Here is a 26353-nt window from a genome sequence, read left to right as displayed (position 1 = left end):
GTCATCAACCGTTTTTACGCCCTCATCCACACTATTATTAAAAAAAAATGTCGCCTTCGTCCTTTCCCATCTCTGCATGACCTGCGGGTCCGTTGTCATATCTCCAATCAACGTCTCTGCTAGGGATGCGGGCCAAAAACAAACAAACAAACAAACAAATAATGATACTAAAGTGTGGACGTGTAAACTAGATCACTTCTTTCTTTTATCTGTCACTGATGTTACTTTCAGTTTACCCCTCCTCCTGTACGTGCAAACTTTGTTTCTTTTCCTAGATCCCTTCTTCGGGCTCAGGTTAAATGTTGTAGGGTTTCTGTCACTCTAGTTGGGTTGATTTGTTACGTTTTATTTTGTTTTATCGCCCCCCCCCCCCCCCGAAGTTTTCTCTTTCCACTCACTCCATGCAACTCTCTCGGATCTCTCTTCTATTTCTTTGGTGTCGCAGTATGAATAGCATGCTGTATATCCTCAGTCTCACACACATTGCCATACACACACACACACATGTATACACACAAACTCACATTCACACACAAATACTGTACACACAACAACATCGACAACAACATACCCGCTGTCCCGCCCGCATCTTTCTCTCTCTCTCCCTCTCTCTTACCAGTCTGACTTAATCTTTCTTATACTTCTCTCTCCCTCCCCATCTCTCACACACACACGCACACTCTCTCTTTTTCTTTTTCTTTCCCTCTCTCTTCTTGTGTCTTCCTTTCTTTCTCCCTGGCCCTGCTTCTATTTCAAGAACGCCGTGGCGATGGTGCGATCATGTTACCGGTTCGGGCGCCGAACCCCGGTGGCGAATGCCAGGTGCGACGGGGGGTAACGCAGGGACACGCGACGTGGTCTCCGCGCGGCCCCTTCGGCGAGCTGGGCCGACGGGGTAGGCGCTCGAGCCCGTTCGATTCCTTGGCAAACCATCCTTGGCATGTGTTTAGCGTAGGCGATATGGTCACCATGAACGATTATGGATAATATTTACAGCCTTTTGAATGAACAATGGTATCTTTCAAACGAAAACAGAATGCGTCTCTCGTAATATTTCATCGTTTGATTTAACCGAGATTCCAGCATTGTTTTGCTCAAATTAACATCTTTATTACTGTGTGTAATCAGGGATCATTCATGAATATATGAAATTCAGTACATAAAAAAAGAAAACAGATAGCTCAGGAGGCAGTAGGTTGTCAGATGAATGTCCTGAAGGCGAAGAAACAGAATGAACAGTGTAGTGTTAAGGAGCACTTGGCTAGTTTAGAATATCTTTGCTGTAGTGAAATCTGTGTAGAAGTCACGAGGCATGACGTTGGATATTAGTTACACAGTTAACTCTATAATATGGTGAGTGTACATGACATCAGGTCATTGTAAACGAGTGGCCGTTATACGGAGATAGTTGTCTTCTTGGCCTACTGGCAAAGGGATACATTGTGGAGGTTTAATACCACGGAGTGCATTGCTCATCCGCTGCATCTTGAACTGAATAAGAGTGCACAGGACAATTGGGGGGGGGGGTGGGGAGGAGGTGGAAATATCTACTAGTTAACTTGTTAGCTATTCTGAAACCGCGTGTAAGATACATCAGTGTTTGTTTGATTTTTCGCAGTCAATGGGTTACTATTATAGTTCATACGTTTCATGTTAAAGAGATAGATTAAAAATATAAAAAATTTCAAAATATGTTCATGTTTCTACCATAATTAAACAGTACTTGGCTTACCTCTTTCAATGGGGCATGGGGATTAATAACATTGAACGACCTTATAACGTCATGATGTCAGCAACAAGTGGAAGGAATGCACACATTTCAGGAAAAACAAAGTAAATTTTAGTAGAATTCTCTTTATGTTTTCTTTATATCGTTGTCCAACTATGACATCACAAATCGTTGTAGTCTTCTGTACCGAAACTTTAAAAATTCAGAACTTTTAAACGGATTGTCTGATTTTCTTTAAACTTCACTGGCGCTTCTACCAATATTTCTGCATTCACTTAACCACTCAATTTTATTTTCCTTCATTACAGAGAATCAAAATACCACATTTTCCTCAGAATCTGTAGCTCTTCACTGGTCTTGTGCCTTCACACAAACATGTACGTCTGATTTCTGGAATTGTAACTTCAGATCAAGTGTTTTTCATGACCCCTAAGGAAGCATGGAATGCTTACGAGCAAACAATCGCGGGATCGCCCAAGGGCCAAGGCACTGGTGATAGAGTGCCTTTCCTATAAGCAGGGGGTACAACCGTTACGGCCAGGGGTCTCGAACCAGTGACCTCGTGATCACTTGCCCGAAGTCTTATCCACCAAGCCACAGGAGCTCCTGCGATGTCGGCCTATAGCTGCATACGCTCTAGAAAGTCAACAAACGGAACGCTATCGCATGCAGCATTGAACTTTGAGTATGCCTGTTGAAGTTAATCGTAGGTACCTATATTAATCCGATTGGAACATGCGGGTAAGACTGCGGTATTAGTGTCTTTTTATACGACTTTCTGTGCTAATAAATCCAACGACAATGATACAATCGTTACTTGATACCCTGCTAACGCTCAACATGCCATAACCTATCCAACATTGCTATATACGTCAACGAGAGAGGCCGGAATCGTCTCAAACACGAATTTATATCTCTTTCTACAAACATTGGCAAGAACAACGGTAAATCGGAATACGACTTGTCTCTCTTCCACTCGCTTCCAGTATTTTTTTTCTTCTCTGTCTCTCGAAAACTTGATGTTCCTTCTTTTATTCCCATATCTTCCTTCGTAACTTCAGATTTGCCTCCTCGCTTTCACTTGCAGTTCTTGTGGCGTGAGAGATTTATAACGGCTGGATGCGTCGCAGTGATATTCAGGAGGGTATGAAGGTCGGAGCGAAAAGCGGGCGGGTTACGGCCGGAACCCACCGGGGCCACAGCGGCGCGGCAGTGAACAGAGAATCGAGGCCATAGGGTCAGAGTGGGGGCGTCCTAGTGGGGACCACTGAGCGCACTAGACGGGCTAAGTCGGGTATACCTCCTCCCCCCCCCCCCCCTTCTTTGCAATCTCCCCAGGGGACGTGACCCCGATACGAGCTAGAGACTCGATGATCAATAACCCGTGTTGTGAGATGTTGAGATTTCCCTCAACGTTTACAGACTTTTAAGAGCAGCTCACATGTTTGTCCTTACTGACATCCGCTCGCAAAATTGAACGCGCAAATCGATGGAGATACTCTATATACATTATTACTTCTTCTTTTTTTACAGGATCTATACTCCGTAATATGTTCTGACACAAGGATAATGCTCATGTTTGAATTTGATTCAGATTCTCGTGAATGAGATAATTTCATTCATTCATCTGAAGGCAGCTCATGTCTTCCAAACTGATTACCATACATAGTGTGTTGAGTCTGATTTGGGTGTGAGCTTTCTTCGCAAAATTCTCTGTTCAATTAAATCGAAAAGTATAGTTTCACGACATCGATCACGACTATCGCAGTGTGGCCTCGTCAAATTTGCAAAGTATCATAGTTCACTAATCAAATGGTAGCAGGTTTGTGAAATTGCCAGGAAATGTTCTGTTATCTGTAGTTGATATCACATTTTTCCTCGTGGTGACTTTCCGGGGTGACCCGAAATTCTTACCATTGCACACACACACACACACACACACACACACACACACACACACTTTCTGCACCTCTTCTCTCCTTTTTTTTATATTTTCTTCCATATATTCCTAAAAATCTTTACGTCCCTCTCCGCCTACCGCCCACCCTCCCTCTGTCTTCACTTCTTTGAAGCTTCTAGTCTCAGCCTATTTGGCTTTCATCTTCCCGTCTTCCTCTGCCTCATCTCCTCTCTTCTCTCAGTATCTCTCACTATATTCCTCCCTCTCTTTCTTCTCTGTCTCAGTCTTTCTTCTCTGATTTTCAAGTTTCGATGCTAATCAGGATTCCAGGAACTGCGCAGGATGTCTTCATCGGGGCTTTAACCATAGAGTCATCCGGTACTGACGGACTTTGTTATGCCAAGATTTAGACGCCAAAACTCTCCGGCATCTTGACATTTTCCCATAGCGAGCGCGCCCCTCGATTCTATAGCCATCGCCTGATCTCTCCTTCTTCATAATATCTTTCCAGGCTAGGAATTTCTATACCGCCAGATCGGTAGATGGAAGAGAGAGAAACTGGTTGCTAGGCAACGTTCTTCCGCAGTCTCCTCAATCAACTCTTTCTTGTCTATACTCTTTCCCCGCCCCATATACCAACTGCAAACCAACGGGCAGACATCTATACGTCCGGGAGATCTGACCAGGCAGAGTGATGTAACTTGGGGGGGGGGGGGGGGGGGGAGGAGGGGGGGGGGGGGTAAATACATATTTTCATGTCATATTTCCTTGAAGTTCGTTTCTTCCCAACCTTTCTTTCTGGCACGTGTGCAATGTTATCTTTCACAACACTTAGTTACCATACAATTTCCATTTCTCATTCCTAACTGCCTACACATAACCAAGTATTACTTTAAAAAAAACTGACAACCCCGAAATATCTTCACATGCCCTGGTTTTCATCTCCTGGTTGGATTTTATAGCAGGAAATATATGCGATTGCTTATCTTCTTAAATGCCTCCTGTCTATTTTCTTCCTATGTCTGTCCAACTGCCTTCATTGACTTAATTTGCTTCATCTCCCAGCTTATCAGGGAAGTATTTCAAAATTACTTTATTTTTTGTTTGTCTGACTTTAAGCTTCAAGTATTAAAGGAGAAATTGCTTCCAAGATCTATCTCCCGTGCCCTCTCGTTTCCTAGCCACTCTTAAACAGCTCTTCAATCCCATCTTTTTTTTTTCTTCTCTCCCAGACTACATCTGTTCGACATCTTTTCTTGACGAGATTCATCTTCTCGCCCTTACCCCACCCTTGCCATCCTCGCGCTGCCCCACTTGGGAGCCATTTTCGGCAAAATCGTTTGGATAAGTCCCGAAATTCCCTGGATTTATTCACAAATCCTCCCCTGTGATCGTCCCAAACTGGGCTACAAGAGCCATTCCGGCCCAAAGCAGTGACGGGTTACAGCGATGGGACGCGCATAAGAAGCCGGGTGTTAGCGGCTGTAGAGTGTATAGACACAGTAAGGGTAACTGTCACTCATTCTCTCGTCATAGCCCGCCGTTCTCGTATTCCTATTCCCGAATGTTTGTAGTCACCTTCTGCAGACGAGAGTGGGTTATCGCCATGTCTTTTTGCAGCAAAGAGGGCGTAACTTGAGATTTGAAATCGAAGATCATCAGCGACGAGAGCACGCATACACTTAACTTACTAAAGAGTATGTTTGTTACTATAAGTACAGTATGTTCTACCCGATTTTTTTTTTGTGTGTGTGTGTCATGATTGTGAATAGGAAGACTTTGGTGGGTTAACATGGAAAAATTTACCCTCAAGGAAAATTATTTGTATGTTCAAACGGCATACTTCATTAACTATCAAACATTATTCATGTCCACCTAATACACCTTGACGACTACCTGCGAAGACCCGATAATACAGAGGGTTCGCATTTGCTATGCCAGGGATAGAAAATAAATCGTATGATAATGTATGTGTGTGTGTGCATTAGAGATATATATCCATAGATAAAGACATAGAGATACAAAGGTATATGTGTAATGAAAAACTGGAATACGTGTGTGATCGATGTAATAAAGAGAAAGAGGACGTGGTAAAGAAAGAACTTAAGGGGTAACGTGGAGATGTTGTACTATCAAGTTACTTCTCGCTTTTCACTTGTTGAAAAAAAAATGAGTACGGAGAAAAAGATATGTCACACACACCACACACACACATACACACACAACGCTGCACAAAAGGCTGGGCAACATACGACTATGAACAATCGGGAAGAAACTAACTTTGAGCATAAGGAGAAAGGGGAGCATTTTGCACAGAGAGGAGGAACGAGAGCAAGGGGGATTGGGAGCGAAGGGAAATAGAGGAGGGAGGGGGAGGTAGAAAGTGGATGAGAAGGAAAGATAGACTCCTTCAGCCGGCGTCGGTTCGCGCATCGTCCCCGCGAAAGTTTGCCCTAATCTCTGCGATATTGGTATCAATCCCTAGGATCGAGCCGGGGCTCGAAGTTGATACCTTCTCGGTAATTGGTACATCAATGGAGGACTAGAAAAATGCCTCCAACTCTCTGTGATGATGAGCTCGGATTGGGATGATAGGCGGAGAGGGTGAGGACGAGGCGGCTGAGGAGGAGGAGGAGAGAACTCGTATGCAGACAGAGAGAGGGGGTAGATTGAGGATTGGAGGATTCGTAGATGACGAAAGGAAAGTGAAGGCATTTTAGAAAGAAAAAAAAATCGTCTTATCGAAAAAAAAAAGGTAATGTGTCTGATAATAAAGACGGAGAAAACGCCTAGTTTAAGACTAAGGTTCACAAAAATAGAGAATGATATGATAAGATGAAAAATCATCATTTGACAATGAAAGGAAAAAAGGTAATGTGTCAGATAAAGACGGAGAAAACGCCTAGTTTAAGACTAAGGTTCACAAAGATGTTATTATCTTTGTGTCATTATTTGACAATGAAATCTTTGAAGAAATTATGTTAAGTGCCCATGGACTGTAACTTTTATTGTGTCACGACAAGTTTCAACAAGAAAGTCGCGTTAGATCCGCACAATGTCACAACTCGTTTTGATGCAGTCATTATATTGTTTGAGTCGAAATTAGGCGATATAATTTCGTATGTCAGGAGGGTCTATGCCAGATGATACCATGATATGATGAGATTCCAAGATCTTCCATGGGGGTGTCGCTGTATCGGGATAAAGAAGGGGTGGGGTAAGAGGGTGGCCAGCGGTGTATAAAGAGTGGAAGACCTAGGCGGTAAGACGTGAAGAATGTGTATGCCAGGCGACCAACCTAAGCCGACTATTTATCCACAATTCGCATTTTGATTCGCAATTATTCGCTGCATATTTCTGGATCGGCGTCTTTGCTCATATACGATTGTGACTACCCCGTCGACATAGATCAGAGATGAAGAAATTTCCCATATACTTTAAGAAGTCCATGTTACAGAGTTCATATGGTTTGTTCTGAGCAGTTTCTTCTTCCGTATAAGGCGATCCTCGATGCATTCTTTCATATCCATGTTGAAGAATCCTGCAGCAATGATATCGACAGCGTAGGAGACAATGACGTGACGGTGTGAATGTCTATAGAAGAGTTGAAACGGTGACGTCATTTGAAGTGACGCATATTTGAGACGCCTACTTTTAAACTGATCTACAACAGTGTATGTGGGGAAATGGATCTCACACAGCTACTCATTGCACGTAGCCAAAATATCGTATAAATTATTGCAGCGTCTTGGGAATTCTCATTATTCACTCTTTGTCATTCCAAATGTTATACGTTGAGTTGCACGCCATCCATTTAATATTGTCTTCAGCGATGACGTGTTGGTACAATACATGACACCCTTCTCTCAAAACGTTAACATCTACGGTAGATTACGTCCATTGTTACGTAATATTCGTATGGGGTTGTTGCCCACCGATGGAATCATGTAGTGTGATCAATCTCATCCACTGGATTCAGTGGATGTAGGCTGACTTTTGACACCGTTCATGGGTGGTTCTTCTCGTCTTGGATCAGTGTTATGTCAGAATTTGCAGTTATCATGCATGATTCTCCGATCCTAAAGGCTACCAAGTGTATAACTGACATGTCAACAGATGCAAATGACACAGGAAGTATTCCTTCGAAACAGACCGGAATTTGGGGGCTTTTCAAAAGTTGGGATAAACTGCAAGGCTGATGTTGTTCGAGCAACATCTCTCAGCTGCCCGTTACGTGGCCGACCTCAAGTTATAGGCCTCCTTCTTCTCCTCCTCTCATCTTAGCTAGTCAACTAGGAGCTCGACGTTAGGATGACCCTTTGATGGTGACTATATTTAAGGTTAATAGGAGGAAATAAGAGTCAGTTCTCACGAGATGGTAACTCATCAAGATGGTACAATTGACGGTAGGATACCAATGGAGGGTCTCTATGAAGATACCATATAATGGGTGTACGATGTGAGTCACTTTCTGCACAACAGGTGTAATTTCTCACCCATCAGGAACTCCCGGGTTTCGTCGTCGGGTGGTACTTTAGTAATGTGTAACGAAAAGTTGGTCAGAAGACGAGGGTGACGAAAGACCAATCGATATCCGATGTCGTTGGGTCGTGTATGAGTTGGGCAGTGTGTGTGTGTGTGTGTGTGTGCGTGCTCTTTGGGGTTTGTGTGTATATAAATGTGTGTGTGTGTGTGTGTGTTGTTTGTGTGTGAGTTGAGTCCACGTCTGTGCGTTGAGGGATTGATAGGAGTTGGTCAATGGGATGTAGGAATAGAGTGTTTCAGTAACTTGTTAGGAGGACAGTTCTCTATTCGACATCTTTCAAATTTCGTGAAGGGTTTAAGGACCTACCCCACCCCCATTTCTCTTCTTACTCTCCCATTCTCTCTCTTTGGGTCCCTCCCCTTCTCTCTCCCTCTCTCTCTCCTCTTTCTCCATCGCTGTCTGTCGACTTTGAAGCTTGCCGCGGTCTCACTCAGCGCTCCCACCACCCCGTAAGATACCTGGTCTAATCACACCTCTGGGACCGTTGGGTGGAATGCCTCGCCCGTGCCCCCTCACAACCCCATTCACCTCCCTAGGGTTGCGAGACAGGGAGTCAAAGGGCGAAAAAAAAAGAAAGAAAAGAAAAAACTGAAAATGATCAAGAACCAAGCCAGACGATCAGTAGCAAGACTTTGTAGATGTTTTTCAAAGTCGGTTTCTATCGCCTTTAAGGGTTGCTAGGCTCGTCCATAATCCGTTAGTTTAGTTTGTATCTTTTCTGTCTTCCTGCTCGTGTTAATTTTGCTATCCGTGTAGCTGTGATGTCAGCTGAAAGAGATTAGTGTTGAGTCACGCAATTCGTCGAATTATCGCAAACATGAAAAGAATTAGCAAAGACAAAAATATGCTATATTTAAAGGTAAATGCCCCAGTTTTCCCTGCCTCCTCTAAAAAGTAGCAACAAAGCGTGAAAATATAAAAGGAAAATACTTTATTCCAAAACGTCTGTTAGTTACAAGACTAACCGACTGCCGGGGTTGTGCAAGAGCACTGACTGTGGCCCAAATACATGATGGCTGTGTGACGGGAGAGTACTGGAAAGACAAGGGGAGAGCGGGTGAGAGAGGAAGCGATGGTTACAAGCCATGGTAGCGGCAAAGTAGCAAAAAGAAAAGACAGGTTGAGAGAAAAGAGAGACTCAGTTGTTTGTGTACAGTTGGCATACCGACGCGTCTCTCTACACCGCGCAAACAAAGCGCAAGTGTGCCGAGAACTTCCCCCGAAACTCTGGGGACGCCAGTGATCTACAACTGTATCGGGAACTTGTCGACAAGATTTCGCTGCCCCGGCGCTAAACGACCAGATGGGAACCTCATTCTGAATTTCTAGGGTTTCTTTCGTCATCTAATTCCTCTTCTCCACTGTACTGTTTGATGTGTGTATGTGTGTATGTGTGTGTACGTGTCTGTGTGTTTCCTCATCCTTTCCTCTTGTATGTGTCGTGAATGAACGAAATATTCATCGTTTTTAATATTTAATTGTAGCGCGTGTCCTTCATACGTGTTTAATTCAGTTCGTTTATCTTTCTAATCGGAGCAGTAACACCCATCCCTTTGTCATTCCCTTATCTGTCCCGGTAATGCCGCAGAGTTGAACAACATCCACGTATCATCTCCAAAGTGAACCTTCCTTAAGCTCGCGGTATTATAACCTTATCACTTAAGAAACCCTCCAACTGATGACGAAATCTACCTTCATGATCTAAAAATTTCGACACGGCCACATTTGCAATTTGTTACTGAAATATATGGCACCCGTAATAAATGTTTGGCTATCTTATCATATCTAAAGCTAACCTACAATAAAGCATCTTATTTCGTTATGCGACGTAGAGAATCCTATCATTATTATTAATTGAAATTGATGACATCTCCGTTGAAATGCAAGAAGTGCGTTAAATCCTCAACGAATGAAAGTTACACACAGACACACACACACACACACACACACACACATAAATGTCATCACATACAATATGCGTAAAATAATGTTTATCCGTACATACCGCGTTATGTGTATGTATGCAACCATATATACACATAATATACAGAGATGTATTTGCTTGTGACTTTATACTGAAGGCGGAGCGAGTCTCGTTTCCGACCCCCTTTTTCATATTTTCTCCCTCCTTGCTCTTCAAACCCCCCAAATTTCTTCAATTCCCGAATTCTCGGTATGAATTATGACATCGGCATCCGAACACAAGTCAGTCGCTAGTCACTACAAAACAACAATCACCTTCACACTATTCCCCACGGTGGGCGCGAGGCACATGCCGAACAAATTGGCAGCGATATAAATACTGGGTCGATGAGTCTACGCTCCGGCCGCCAGGGGGCGGTGTCTAAGGACGTTCACCCGGCGTCAGCGCAAATGTTGTGACTCCGATTAAAAATGCTGTCCTGTGCTTCAGTGTTACAATGACACGACGTGTTAATAAAGAGATTAACACCCGTGATAGTTATGATATCATTGAAATTCATAGTAATTTTCACAGCAATAATGATGAAAACTATGCTGGTAGTGAGAGTAGGAGCACCAGTATAGTGGCAGTAGTAGTTAGTAGTAGTAGTAACACTAGCAGTAAATAAAAATTGCGTGATTGCAGTGAAGAGAGTGCTATAAGATACTGCGTTATAGTTTGATAATAGTTACTATTGTTGTCAACATATTATTATTATCATTATTATCATTATTATTATTGTTATTATTATCATTATTATTATTATTATTATTATCATTATAATCATCATCATTATTATTATTACTATTACTATGTTTATGTTTATTATCAATATCTGTGTTTATACTTCCAGGATGTACGCCTTGATTGCCCCGCTCGTTTTGTCTACTTTTGCTGTGCTCTTTGTAGTGCTATCTTCCTTTATATTCTTATCTTCATCCTGGCCATTAGGCCTATAATGTTATCTTAGGCAGCAAAGCTCGACAGGCACATAGACTGACAGACAGACATGGAAAAGAAGAAAGAAATGAAGGATAATTAAGAGAGGAAGGCAAATTATCAGACAGTTAGATGTGAAAGAGAACGGTATAAAAGGTGGGGAGAAAAGGAACCAAAGAGAGAAAGAGCGGCGAGAGCAAAGGGAGGAAGAACTAAGTCAGAGAGAAAGGAAGAGACAGCTTTACGTTTCCATGGGGCATTACTTCCTTCGACGCCATCAATAGCCCTAAATCGGTGGTAGTGAGGCAGGGCAACGCCATAGGAGCGCGCGCGCATGCATACCCGTCAGCACCCGCCGCGCATATTATATATATTTTGTCGGCATGTTGGGTACGAGGTTGTTTTCGTTCCCCCGTCACAAAACGCGTACCATACGATACGCGGGCCTGAAAGACGGCGGTGACGAGCAAAGGATACAGTTTCAAAATCGCGCGGAAGAGAAGGAGAGAAGCGAGAGAGAAAAAAAAAATAGAAAAAGAATCACCCCGAAATGGCCGAGATTTTGGCGACAGCAATTCGTGTTGAAACTCAAACTCAGGTGACTTTCGATTTACGAGGTATAGCTTTCCTTGTTGGGGGAGCTCTTTTTTTTTGTGTGTGTCGGTACTCAAACCTGACGTGACGAACTTGAGAGACAGCGAAAGAGGGGAAAAAGGGAAGTGAGAAGAAAACACGGACGGCATGTTATGTTATTTTGTTGTGGTAGAAATGGTATCCCCCGTCTTGAGAGAGAATTTGAATAATCACTCAGCGCATAAAATATTTCGAGATGCCGGTTCGATTCGATCCTATCTGACATTGCCATCCGCACCGGAGGCGTCGGGTTTCCACTGCATTACGGATCCTTCTTTGGTGTCTTTACTGTCACAATTTCTCTTCTGTGTCTTCCGTCAAAATTAAACGTTTGAGATGAAAGCTCCCAGGAAGAAAGGTGCAGAAAATTTGTCCAATTTAGTTTCGTCTTCGCAAGCGAATTCCACGTTTTGTTTACGCATGCGCAAGCGTTTTGTTTGTGTGTTTAGTTTGTTTGTTTTAATTCTTTCTTTTTCATTTGCTTGTTTTTTTTTTCAACTGATACTACAATAGAAATATATAGTAAGATAGCAATCAGTAATGTTTCCGGCAAATCTTGAAAATGATACAGTTCATTGGAAATGATAACGCTAGTAATCTAAGGGATGAAAGAATGATGAAAATAAAGAGGACACTGATCATTCTATATTTCCGCACATCAGTGAACACAGATACCGCCTTTGCAAACATGCGCAAGCGTTTTGTTGTGTGTTTAGTTTGTTTGTTTTAATTCTTTCTTTTTCATTTGCTTGTTTTTTTTTTCAACTGATACTACAATAGAAATATAAAGTAAGATAGCAATCAGTAATGTTTCCGGCAAATCTTGAAAATGATACAGTTCATTGGAAATGATAACGCTAGTAATCTAAGGGATGAAAGAATGATGAAAATAAAGAGGACACTGATCATTCTATATTTCCGCACATCAGTGAACACAGATACCGCCTTTGCAAACATGCGCAAGCGTTTTGTTTGTGTGTTTAGTTTGTTTGTTTTAATTCTTTCTTTTTCATTTGCTTGTTTTTTTTTTCAACTAATACTACAATAGAAATATAAAGTAAGATAGCAATCAGTAATGTTTCCGGCAAATCTTGAAAATGATACAGTTCATTGGAAATGATAACGCTAGTAATCTAAGGGATGAAAGAATGATGAAAATAAAGAGGACACTGATCATTCTATTTCCGCACATCAGTGAACACAGATACCGCCTTTGCATTCATGTTATATAAGGCCTTTGAAAGCACACCGTTTGTTGAAAGTGGTACTAGTCATGTGATTATGACGAGGTCATAGCCACACACCATGGCAGTAATACTATACTCTTGGCATAAAGGGCAAACCACTATACTTAAACCAAAACAACAAGAAACGAAAACCAAAAAAAAAAAAAAAAGACAATCCAGGTACGCATGGTCACTCGCTACGACATGCATTCAGTCACGGTGGCTAGCATCTTTGTTTCGATGACGGAATCACGAGATATATGTATGTTCTTTTATCGCTCACATGCTTTCAATTCCCGCCATGAAGAAGAAGTAAGATCCTGTCGTCTGCGCTGGAGATGGCAATAAGTTCGCCGCTCCCAACTTGCTCGGCCGGGCAATCGATCGATACCACACGGAGCGAGGCGGAGTGAACAAGCTGAACTCATAGCTCAACCCACCTGCTTCTTCCGTCTGTAAACTCATCATCATCCGCGACTAAAAAGCAGCATCCCCCATCATCATTCTCCTGTCTCTCTCCTTCCTCCTCCCTCTCTCGCCCTCTTCCCTGTCCCTCCTTATCTTTCTTTCTTTCTTTCTATCCTCTATCCGTCTCCTTTTCTCTATCTGTCACTCTGTCTTCTCTCCACCGCAGCAAACAACCATCAGATTTGATTTGTTGATACGTTCTGTCGATGATTTGTCTCTAAAGTTGAGCACAAAGCATTTCGCTGAGGGGCAAGGGAGAAACGGAAGGATGGCCTGAGCTTAATGAAAGAAATCAAGAAATATATTTCATTATCTGACGTTTTCAGACGACCCATGAGACAGTAGGCACTAATATTTCAATATTGTTTGTGGCTAATTGAGTTGCACAAAACGTGTTATCTATGTATCAATGCTTTGAGACCAAGCAACATCTTCCATTCATCCATAGAATAAAGTTTTCTATGTCATACATGTCATCTACCTCCTTTAAAGTTCTTACAAGTGAGGAAATTGGTGATGTTGCACAAACATGAGTAAATTTGTAGTATCTATCTAACAGGCAAATTATTATTTTGTTCACATTTCGCTGCTCCCAGGTCTGGTTTCAGAATCGCCGCTCAAAGGAACGCCGAATGAAGCAGCTCAGCGCACTGGGAGCGAGAAGACACCACTTCTTCAGGAACCCACGGCGCATGCGCCCTCTCCGAGGACCCTTCGATGTGGAGAACAACCCGGACATGATGGGAAGCCCGCCGTTTGGCTATGACGCAGGTGAGGTTATACCTTTGTCGTCTGCTTAGCACTCAACTCAACAACCATTCTATCTCTTGCATTGCCAGTGGCGGATCCAGGGAGGACCGCAACCGGCGCACGCCCCCCCCCCCTTTATTTTTTGTTGAAACAAAAGAAATAAAAAGAGAAAATGGGGGGGAGGGGTGCGTGCGGCCCCCCCCCCTTTAATTTTGTTGACGCGCCCCCTCTTTACGGAATTCCTGGATCCGCCCCTGATTGCTGACGCTGTTGGTTCGTATACAAATTGTAAATCACTTTTCATTGTTGATGTGATTGTTTTGGGTAATTTGAAAGTTATTCGTGAAGAAAATTATCAAATGTTCTTATAGATTACATAGATTACGCTGTAATCTTCACTTCTATTATTGTTGACGCAAATGCTCCCATGCAGCAAAGATTTTGCTACATGCGAATTTTATACACGTCCACATGAAGTATGTCGTCTACCACCAAAATAATAACGAACCCGTATGAATCGTAGGCAACCTGAGCTTACCGATATTTTTCCTCCAAAATAGGTGAAGCCTCCAAGCGATACGTTTACGCTCACAATTTTCTTTTATTAAAATGTGACAAAGTGTAATAATTCGATCCAATTTAGATAAGAAGATCTCCTAAAGTTTATGGGCGTTGAAAATCCCCTCACCAATTTCGCACAATTACAATTTTCGCGTTTATTTTCTTTTTCCTCGGTAAAGAGCACAATGTCCGTCTTTGGGTCATTACGACCCGAAGCCATGCAGGGTATATCGACCTATTATCGGCTCAACGCACGCGTAGCATTCACATAGGACCCACGCTAGAGGTCGCAGCTTGACTGCGACGGTTAAAAAACAGATCCCAGGTAAAGGTGCCGCGATTTCCCTTTCACCCTTCTTCATACTGCACGATTCAAAACTTTCGAGAGAACATAATGAATACTGAGTACATTTACAGGATAAGAAGCAAAAGACGCGCTAAACTCCAGTAATGGCTGCCTCATAACTTTTCAACAGTGAAGCTCATCTCTATACGATACAGACAGAAAGTATAAAGTGATCGAACAAGTTGCTGTCAAAGTATCCATGTGTGTTCCACGGCCTTCGAGACATTTTGCCGATTGTAGGCGTTCAAATGTACGAAATTTTTCAAAGGTGCACGTTCGTGAGCTTTAGATCGTATGTAATATTGCGTGTAATTTTCATTGGGCCGTCGGATAAATATCTTTATAACATTACTACAGATCTTGATCTATCCCGACCGAGTATTGGAACGGCCTATATAAGCATTGCCCTGGCGTATTCAACATAGCGAGTAGGGCCAGAACATACATCACAAACCAGACGAGGACTGAATCGACCACTTCTAGTTTGAAATCCGACAAAAAGGGAAATTTGTATTTAGATGTGAGAATGACGAAGTTGTTTCAAGAATATTCACTAAACAAATTTTAAAGACAGCTGCGAGACGAATCATTAACGTCATAGACTTCAACAACAACAACAACAACAACAACAACAACAACAACAACAACAACAACAACAGTGTGACAGCTCTATGTTCATGTGTCAAGTCGAGACACTGGCTGAAACGTGGACCAACGGGCTGGGACCACTCATCTGGTGTTGGGACACTTGTGGTGCTTATTCACTGGGTCGCCAGAGACCATTTTTAGCTCCATGCAGCGACCAACCAACTATTGACGCATTCGAACGGGTCACCCTGGCGTGTATCATGATGTTGCGTTATACTGTACAACACGCTTTGGTCCATGCGTGTCCTATGTATGCCTGTAGCTATCCCTTTCTGGCATCACCACTGGTCAAGTGGTAAAAGACAGTGCGTGCGATCCCACGAAGCTTAGAGTTAACGGCACATGCGCGAGATTATAGTCTGCTGTGCGGGAGCTTTGTGTGCTGTATTGGTGTAATGTGAGACTTGATATAACGTAGTGCATCTTCATTAGATCAAGCTGCGATAATCGAACCGCCCCATCAAATCTCGAGCAAAAAGTGACTTCCAGTTTACTGTGTTCGCAAGTCAAGCCTTATAAATCAAATGAGGTTCTTAAAGTGTAACATAAATGAATGGGAGTGTTTTGGGAGGCTTTTTCTTCATGTACCCACACAGATTAAGACAGCGTGCAAAAAAAAAAAAAAAAAAAGTTGCTTCTGACTCCGCGTCCTTGCGAACAAGTGGTTAAGACCAGATTACAGCGTGCGCCATTTTCTAGACCAAATCCGATTAGCCAATTTTACACCTACGCGATTATGTAATTTGCCTTTAGTTGAGTTTTTAACATTTATTTTGCTCTCTTGCGGCTTTGTGTTATGCATACTATGTTTAAATGGATTTATTTCTTCCACGGTGGCTCTCTGATACGAGTGTAGGTGAAGACGAACTCTCTCAAATTCTTTGTTGTCGAGACCAAACATTAATTGATATTGCCAGAGTTAAAACATAATCCCTTGAGGGTTAAAGGAATTATATGCGGGTTTTTTTTTCTAGAGAACTCTAAAGATGTGAAAAAGAAATATTTTGCGTCACTCAGTCTATAGAAGCAATGTAGAGTTTAATCGATCAGCTTAGTTTCTATGTGTGTGTATGTGTGTTTTGCTAACAAACTATCATTTTGATCAACCGTTGACATTGATTTCATTGTCGACATACAACACATACAGTGCGTGATTGGAAAGTCAATAATTATCAGGAGTAATGTGCAGCTTCGTTCAGAAGAGATACACGTTAAAACGTCTGTTGCAGACGACCATCCGAAATTATCATATTGCTACGGACACTTAGGGCGCCATCCTAGGGCAGAGTGACGAACAGCAACAACTCGATACCCCCTAAATGTATACATCGTGTTTGTGTGAAAGACAAAGTTCGATTTTGACTGCTTTGATGTGTTCTGTGAGAGGAAGGAAATGACAGACAAGAAACGTCATCGGGTCATTGCCTTCCGATGAAAAAGAGCAAGCTGTATAAACTATTTTTAAGCGTTCGAAATGAGGCAGAGTGTAGAGACTGTATCAATCACATTTTTAATGCCGCTCTGCCGTACCGCCTGACTGCACTGGTTTGGTCCCACAGTCGTGAAATCCCTGGCTATAGCTACGCGTCTGTGTAAGCAATGATAATCACATTGTAAGGCATATAAATGGAAATCAAGGCTTAACAATGAGTCTATCCTCAAGCTCATGAACTATAGTCCAATATGGCGAAATATCTGCCGTAAAAGCTGCATAAAATTCTCTCGTAGACGTAGTTCTATATCCGACTTTGGGCTGCATGATGACATTTACAGTAGGTTTAGTGCTTCCCGTGGCTCTGAAAGATTTATTTATGAGATTTATGATTTATCATGAGCTTATGTAAAATATTGTATAAAGTTACCAGGAACACTGAGACAAAATTTGAGAGTAATTTCTGTGTAACTAACGGAGGAAAGGGAATACCGTGTAAGCAAATTACACACACACACACACACACACACACACACATAATATATATATATATATATATATATATATATATATGTATATATACATATATATACACACAAACATACATACACTCAGCATCTTTCCTCTCTCTCTCTCGGTATCATCATGTGTTTGTGCAATTTTTACATTTTATGCATAAGTCGACAGCACAGATATCAAAGTTGGTTAGCGCCACGCCTTAGGCTCGTACCAATGGGTTCCCGTGAGTCCGCCATGAAACAACACACAATTTAGTCGGACGAAGGCTGCGCATTTCGCATAACAAGCACGATGCTATCATCTGCGCTGGTTGACCTTTCTCTCTATACATTCGAAGAGAAATTGAGCGTCTCGCGACCCGTGCGCTGAATACTAGTACGAGGCGGACTGGTCGCCTGACCACCGAACACTCTCTCCCGCGAGCTCTGGTAGCTTGGGTAGTCAGGGATTGACACCTTCCCATCTTGAGTCCCATCCTCAATTACTGGCTGTAATGAGTTGAGGGCGTCCCCTCTTCGACAGAAGGGCAAAGGACAGAGAGAAGGGGATGGAGAAAGTGGGGGGGGGGGGGTCGCAGCATTTTCGCACCTTCTGCTATCCGAAATTGACCGGAAATTTATCGAGATCTCGTGTTGCAGTCTACTTTACAAGGACCTGTGAGTCGCTGTTTGCTGCGCCAGCTCGCGTTACGCGTTGTGATACAGTAAACCGCGCTCGAGTCCCAATAAGTGCGACGCTCATCAGCGAAAAGAAGGAGGGACAGGAGGGTCCTCAAAACTCAAGAGGGCGGACTGTTAATTACACCAAGTACAGTACATGGTGTCAAAGTAAAAACCTATACCATGCGCTAGCGTTTTTGTATTGTGTGTGTGGTTGTGTGTATCGCGGTATCGCTGCTTTGAGTCAACATGTTGCTAGTGTACAATATTGAATCATACGAACTCAAATGTTTGATCACCGAAAGCACTCCTTAGGGGCCGATATTAGCGCATATTGCCCGATGACGTCACATGCTTAGGGCCATAATAGGCAAACATTGCTCATACAATATCTGTATGAATCAAGGTTTGCACTCTATCGCATCTTCTCACTGCATTTACAGTTCAAAGATTTATTAATTCTATGCGAGATTCCTCAATATTATGTGGCCGTGACATAAGTAAGCGTAGTTGTTCCGTAAAACTTGTCAGCTGATGTATAGTAATCTCACGAATAATGTTATCAAATGTTAAGTCACGTGTAGTGAATAATGTTGAACCGATATTGATGCATTTTCTGCACTCTAAGCTTTCATTTTTAATGCAGTATTTGGTATTGATACAACAACAACCAAACGTTTTAGCATCATAGCTATGTCACCATCTTACGGTAAATAGATAAAAGAAGATGTGTGAGTGACACAAGTCTTAATTGAATTTCATTTTTTTTAATGATAGATACAGCAGTGATTTCGTTAAATTTGGTACATTGTGTTTAAGGTGTAAACTTAACATTAAATCTAAGATAGATACAGCAGTGGTTACATTAAATTTGGCCCATGGTGTTTAAGGTGTAAACTTAGCATTTATGAAAACAAGATAACAATATAGACAATCGATCTTGACGAACAGTCATCGATCGACAGAGGGTACGACACGATGGGAGGGGAGGATGGGGGGGGGGGGTTGAAAGGAAAATGTCACTGTACGGCTGTAGTCCAATTTGTCAGTGGAAATTATACCGTTCGTTTTCAAGCTCGGCCCCGTATACACTATGTGTCTTCGCCAAGCGATCGCGGTTCCGTCGGGGGACAATTGGCGCGCTGTGTGGCGGTCAGTTTCAGCCTGCTCTGTGTACTCATTGATTCGACGTCGCTCCGGGCTTCGCGCGTTCTCTAAATACCTCTGATCTCTTTCTTTTTTTCCCCCTCCTCGCTTCTCCTTCACTAAGGGTAAAGGATAAGTTTAGATTGTATAGTTGCTGTATATGAGTATTGTCCCTAGTGACATTTAGCGTGAAGGGAGTATGGAAGGGCATCAATGCATTTAGCACACTTTTGCAGTGTATAATAGTTATGGTATTGAGGGATATACAAAATATTATCTTTATAACCAAAATAAGCGAGTGTACACATTCTTTTTTTTTTTTAACAGACAAAATTGAGTGTTCATTTTGTACGCAGTTCTATTGCTACGGTTGAAGACCTGTAGAATTAAAAGGATGCATACTGAATATCAACGTAATCACGGTTCCACAATCATAATAATTGATAGGCCCCATGCGTTCACTCTTTTAAATGTCCACAATGCAAACATTAATGAATTGTTTTAAAGCTAATGAACAGCAGTGTTAAACTATTGCCACCACAAGGCCGTTATCGGCGCAGCCACATCGAAAATGGTCGGAATGCTCGTGCCAAACTCTTTTTCCTCTTCTTGTAATTCGCCCGCTTACATCAGATGACATGGCATGATAAGCCGCTGAAGGTATGCACGGCGCACGGAGGGTAAACTCGACCCGAGACCTCTGGCCGCGTGTTTGTTCAGCGCCCCGTATACATATGCTCCGCGGCGGGGTCGGTTTCAAGTCTCCGCTTTTGTCCAGACGAGTTAGTTCCACTGCGTTGAGTTACTGTCTGCAAAACACTTTGTTGCCTGTCGCCTGTATTTCCTAGATGACCCCCTCCTGCCGCCTTCTCCCCTCTCTACCCCCGCCTTTCTCTTTTTCTTTCCTTTATCTTACTCTTTCCCTATATTTTGTTCTTATTTTGAATGCGTTAGAGTCGATATGAGCAGTTTCTCATGTGATATAAGATTATTTTACAACTTTTCAAAGACATATAAATAGAATACAGAATATGATATATAAGATTGCCACTCATTAATCGTGACTGATAGATATTCTATAGTTTTAATTTGATAAATCCTTTCTTGTTTTCCTCAACACGCATATAAATTTCGTGGACCCAGGGCTGTTTGGTCCTCAACTGTTTTCTCCTCCCCACCCCACCCCTCCTCACCCCTCTTCTCTCTCAGAGGCTGCGTGACACTCCTTCTCTATTTACATTTTTTTCAAAATCTTCATTTCATATTCCTCAAATAACATGTATTCAATCTACATCGATAAAATCTCCTCAATAATTATTTCCTCTTTCCACTTCATCATTTACCATATCAAGTGGAAAACGACGTTAATGCCGAGATGTTCATTATAGCTCAACTGGAGTGAAAGTTCGTTGCGCTAATGATCGCTGTATAGTCTTTGTAAGTATGCGTGCTTTTGTGCGTTGCTGTCAGATATTGAAATTTGCGAATCCGAGTTGATATGACTGTGCAAAAACAAACAAACAAGCTAGTTATAGGATAAAAAGATTGCACCGTGCATGTAAAATTTGAAGTGCCATTTTAGGTGACAAGGCGATCGAAAAGCAATGTTTCATCTTCGCCAACCACCTGATTGTTAGAAGTAGCAAATTACTTGAAAACATAATTACTACTCCATTACCAGTCTATTACACGTTGTCGTGGAAATGTTAGCGTTGGCAATGCCCCCCCCCCCCCCCCCCGCGCCTTACGGTGTTGCCGAAGCACGATATATCTTTCCCGCTGTTTGCTAAACTTGTGCGTGCTTTCGCTGGCGAAGTGATACATCATGGGTAATTCCAATGTGATTTAAATGCTTGCGATGATGATCGAGTTGTTATACTTGCTATATACCCTATATACATTATACTGGGAAAGAAAAAACACCCGAAATATATGTATAATGACAGAAGAAATTGTTACAAAAATGGATGAAGCGATCTAGTCGAAACATCAGACATTCGAGTGATAAACGGATTTGTCACGTGCTGTGACGTTTCTCCGAAGGCTTTCGCTGTTCCCAGGTACCCCCGTCCATCTCACGCAGAGCAGTCGCATGCAGCGAAAATTATCTTTAACTGCACGGACCCTCCAGTGCCATCACTGACGGCAATTCTTGCATTTTACTTGGTTTCGTTACACCGCTTCTACAATGACCAGGTAGCCGCATTTAGCTCAACGGGGATGCCGCCGCTTCAAAACAGTATGGCATTATGACATCACGTGATCACCACTATATTTTTTTTCTTCTCCTTTCCGTCTTACGGTTAGGTAGTCTCGGTTCCAGGACATGCAGGAATGTGCGGCATTCGTACATCTCTGCTTGAGCTCACCTATGAAGTGGAAAAGCACACAACAAACATGCATTATTGAATAAATATAAAAAGAAAAGAAGTGGAAATCGTGTAAGCCATAGGCGAATATCATTGTCACAAACTGGAAAAATTGTTGTTCAAGATTTCTGTTTATGACTCACAGATGACAATAATTTTACGATTCTTTACAGAGAATTGCGACATAATATAATCGCACTTTCATGCTGAAGACTGGGGATAATGATGATACCAAAGGTCCAACAAGTTCTGAACCCGTATCTGGCCAGTGATTTCCGTTACGTCACGATGACGTGAGAGAGTGCATTTATTCGAAGAAAAAAAAATCACCCTATCAAAAACTGAGCCATGACATTAGCTATTAGATGGGGACAAACTAATGCTCCTATTCGACGTTGACGTCTTTGCAAAAATCACGAAGTGCTAGTGCCTTTTCTTGTCATAATACCGAATTATTGCTTGAAATTTTTACTTTTGATACTTGACTTATAAATAAGATCCATTTCACTTTGTCACTCCTCAGCGGCGAAAAAAAAAAGAAAATCTTCCGAAGAACTTGAATCAAACACCTGTCACTTAACTCTCTCAGCCCCGTGGGCATCATAATGTACGTACAATGTCAGTTCCGTTAACGAGGTGTGTTAGAACAAGATTGTGCCGATATTGTGATTACGGGCGCGTTCCCGTCTATATCGCTGCTCTGCACACACGCATTCATTATTGAAGAAGAATGGCTTGTAGGTCAGCAAAGTGTTACGTAGGGAGAGATAATGTTACAATTACAATGCTTGCTTCTGTCTCGGAGAACTACACTCTGGCTCGACTAGCAACCAAACAAATCCTCATGTAAAATTCACCAAGCGGAGAACGATAGACGGAAGTACTCGTAAGCACGACAGAAACAGTGAAAATGATATGCCGCGTGTTGATGATTCGGTCGGTCGATGTTTTCAGTGGCACGAACGTTACACACATACGAGCCACATCCTAAACCTTTCCTTCTGTCTGTATTTTCCCTTTTTTTTCTGTTCGATTTTATAGTCAGGGTGATTTTGCTCAGATGGCGGTAGGAAACTGGAGAGAAAGCGTGAGATTTGAAAGAAGGGAAAAGGAATGAAGGATGGATGATAGCAAGTGAGCAGTGAGGAAAAAGCGATGTGTAATGAAACACCAGATGGGGATTTAGCTGCGGGAAGGTGTAAAGCCGTCTTGGTCCGAGATACGTGAGGGGCTACACTACAAGGAGGTGCTAAGTCTTGCCCAGATCTCCGCCTCGCTACACTCTCCCCGCTTCGTAGCGCTTCCTCGCCTTTTTTTCCCCACCTTCAGTTTAACCCACCTTCTACTGGCTACATTAAAGTCCTGTAGATATCGAGCTCATGCGTTTCTTCACATTAAACAAAATGGGGGTGGGACGGTAGGACGCCACCATTGTGCAATCCTCTGCGGAGAGCGTGTTGGAGACTCCATGAGTAGCTGTAATGTGGCACTCCTTCTTTTCAAGAATGAGAGACCCGCATAGATAATATGAGGCGCCATTCTTCTTGTGCAGCGCCATGATATAGAGCTTCATTCAGTCTTGTAGGAGATCACACGATCATTGATGTGTGTAGTCAGTTTGGAAGTGTTGAGAGAATGTTCAAGCAGGGAGGTGACTTGAGGAAGACATTTTACGTTGTGAAGAAATATCAGCGCAGTGATCAAGCCTGCATTGGTTTGTGAAACGCATCAAGCTGTTAAATCAAATGCACAATAAGCCGACTGTCGCGAAGTTATTTGCCGGTCTCAACTCAGGATTTGCCAACATTTTGTTCGATTTTCTTCAAGAATTCAAAAAAAACACAGAGGAGACTTTGGATATTTCTTGTTATCATTCATTCATTCATCATAGAATGAATATGTGAAGCTAAGAAGGTTAACATAGCGCATATCTTTACTTTTTCTTGTATTTCCACAGACGGAAACCCGGATTACTATGGGCCAGCGGGATACTTCGACTACTTTCATCCGGGCCATCCGAACGGCCCCCCGTCCTCCGAGGCGCCCGTACAGCCCACGGAGATGGCACCCTACCTGCATCCTCCTGCGTCCCAGGGCAACCACCCCATGGACCATCACATCCCCGTATCACAAACGGGGATGGGAGGTGGGCTACCGCCCGACGGCAGCGACTTCCTGCCGGGCAAGGAGATGAACACCAGCCCCGAACCCTTGCAGCATCTACCGCCCGTCACCGCCAACGGGGACATGTTCCACCACCATCATCATCACCCGCACATGGGCGATAGGTTCGGCCCGCCGAGAGGGGGCGCTCCGCCACACGGAAACGGGTTCCGCGGCGTACCGCCGCACCAAGAACTGAGCGAAGGGGTGTGGTGACATCATGATTCGAACCCCTGATGCGCGGAAACACGCGTAATGAGGAGAAACTCTCAAGAGCTGTATCTCTAGATATGCTTTCATTCTTTGATAAGTGGAAACAGTACGTGATTCACACACAAAAGAATATTATTATATCGTACGTAATCCCTTCGTGGATATTTATGTCGGCTCCAGTCAATGATGTACAGAGTTCCTATGAATTTTCATATTGATGTGACTTTCACTCTAATTATGTTCGCGATTTTTTTTTATATATCTTCACTTCGCAAAGTTGATGTAAGTTATTGCGTGGACATAGAGGCTAAATGAGCCTTCGCACTCTTACTCAAGTGGACATTACGGCTGACAGACTTGAAATCAGCAGTATTATACTCAATTGTTGCCAGCATGAATCCCGCCAAACCTGTGACATCCTAAGACAACATTACCGGAGCGATCAGCTTCGAGAAAATACTCATCAGAGTGGACAACGTGGATTCGTATTTGCCAAACAAGGAACACTCTCTTTCCGACAGAGACACACGGTGAACTTAGCCTCATTTCGAGCCGACCTTGAATAGTCTGCATGACGTAGCCGTGTTAGACACGTGACCTCATTGTGATGTCATAAGCGAATCGCACAAAGATGTTGTGTGTTACTCACTGCCCGACAATTCTAAGAGTGTAAATTCCTAACCTGCCAAATTTCCATGGTTTCATTTGTTTATACGTCCTTGTCACTTAATACAAATCGAAGTCAGTCCAACGGACAAATCTTACACATTTTTTACAGCAACTCTGGTCTTGCCGTGTTTATTTCACTTCCTAGGGTATGTCAAGAAGTGTGTTTGCTTAAGAGAACGAGAAACAAAATCACGAACTACAGTATTGTGAGTACTAGTTATTTGTGCTTTAGTTTTAATCAAGATTAACTTCAATCTTGTCAGAGACACTCACACAACATGAAAGTAGTCTCCTATTCTGATTATTCACTTTCTTTGGAGTGACACAACCTGCAGGCCTTTTCAGAAGACATCGGTTATGCAGATTCAAAATTCATTGCTGACTCAAAGTGACCGTCGAAAATATGAACTCTATGGGCAGAAAGACTATGTGCAATTTGTAGAACTAAGATTACTCTATTCGCGAAAAGGCTGATTTTAAAAGTAAATACTGTTTTGTAAGTGTTTTTAACTTGTATAAAATTCCTGCGTGAATGATTTGCTCCCGTTCTATGTAGCTTTGAGTGAAATCATTTTTTTCTATTGTTGTTGGTTTGTTTTTATGTTGTTCCCTCGATAGGATAGAATGTCTGAAGAGGATCACTTTTTTGTTTGTTTTTTTATTCCTGAGACTCTCGTTCATTTTAAGCTCATGTCAGTCGTTTGCGTTAACTTCAAAATATTGTAACTTTTCGTCTCGTCGTTTTACATTTAGCTTGAGCTGAAATCTTCGGGCGATCATTCCTTTCACCGAGTCAGTGTCATTCACTGATTGTATAAAATGATGTATATCAGATTGGCTGATTAGCACAAAGTCAAAATCAGTATCTTCAGAATTCGCAACAGTACTCGAACAAATTTCTTGCACAGTAACCTCTCTCCGCTCAGTACGACTTTCATTAATGATCAAACAACCACATGATGCAGTTGTTGTTGTTGTGATTCCTTTGTAGGCAGTACTCGAACACCCCCCCCCCCCTCCGAAACGATTCCATCGAGGACAAAATTGTGTGGGGACAAATATCCCTCATGACTCGGACAGTCTCGTGATTGTCCCGTGACAGACGTCCGGGACAGATGACTTGGTGTTTAATTGTCCTAACGATCATTCAGACGAATCATTCAGGTAGTGAACAGGGACTTCTTGATATAACGGTTAATAGAAACAGTAAAACTCGCATCTTACTGCCCTCCCCCTTCTCGTCCCCCCCCCCCCGCCTGTTAAGAATCCTTGCAAACGGTTTGCAAAGAAAAAAAGATACTATGAGTACTGACTATAGTGGCATCCCATTATATAAGTATTATATGCCCCGATAATGTGCCAAAAACGTGTCCAAAGCTCTACACATTCATTATGATTTCATAACCGAAGAGAATTATTTTACTCCTTCGTCGCTATTGATGTTGCTGATGTTGTTGTTGCTGTCTGTGCCGAA

The 26353-nt window shown here is 42.5% G+C and overlaps 1 protein-coding gene across 1 annotated transcript in view; it reads left to right on the top strand.

Moving 5' to 3' along the window:
* Positions 1-24213, top strand: part of LOC139739345 (LIM/homeobox protein Lhx5-like) — an 80740-nt gene extending 56527 nt beyond the window's left edge. Inside the window, exons 4-5 of the mRNA XM_071649960.1 lie at positions 14001-14175; positions 23792-24213. Coding sequence (XP_071506061.1) covers positions 14001-14175; positions 23792-24213 — 597 coding nt within the window. The remainder of the gene's footprint in view (positions 1-14000; positions 14176-23791) is intronic.
* Positions 24214-26353: the final 2140 nt, after the last annotated feature.

Source organism: Diadema antillarum, unplaced genomic scaffold (genome assembly GCF_040938485.1).
Source record: "Diadema antillarum isolate AM-2024a unplaced genomic scaffold, OU_Dant_1.0 seq00000796_RagTag, whole genome shotgun sequence".
Lineage (NCBI taxonomy): Eukaryota > Metazoa > Echinodermata > Echinoidea > Diadematoida > Diadematidae > Diadema > Diadema antillarum.
This window is presented reverse-complemented; position numbering and strand designations above follow the sequence as displayed.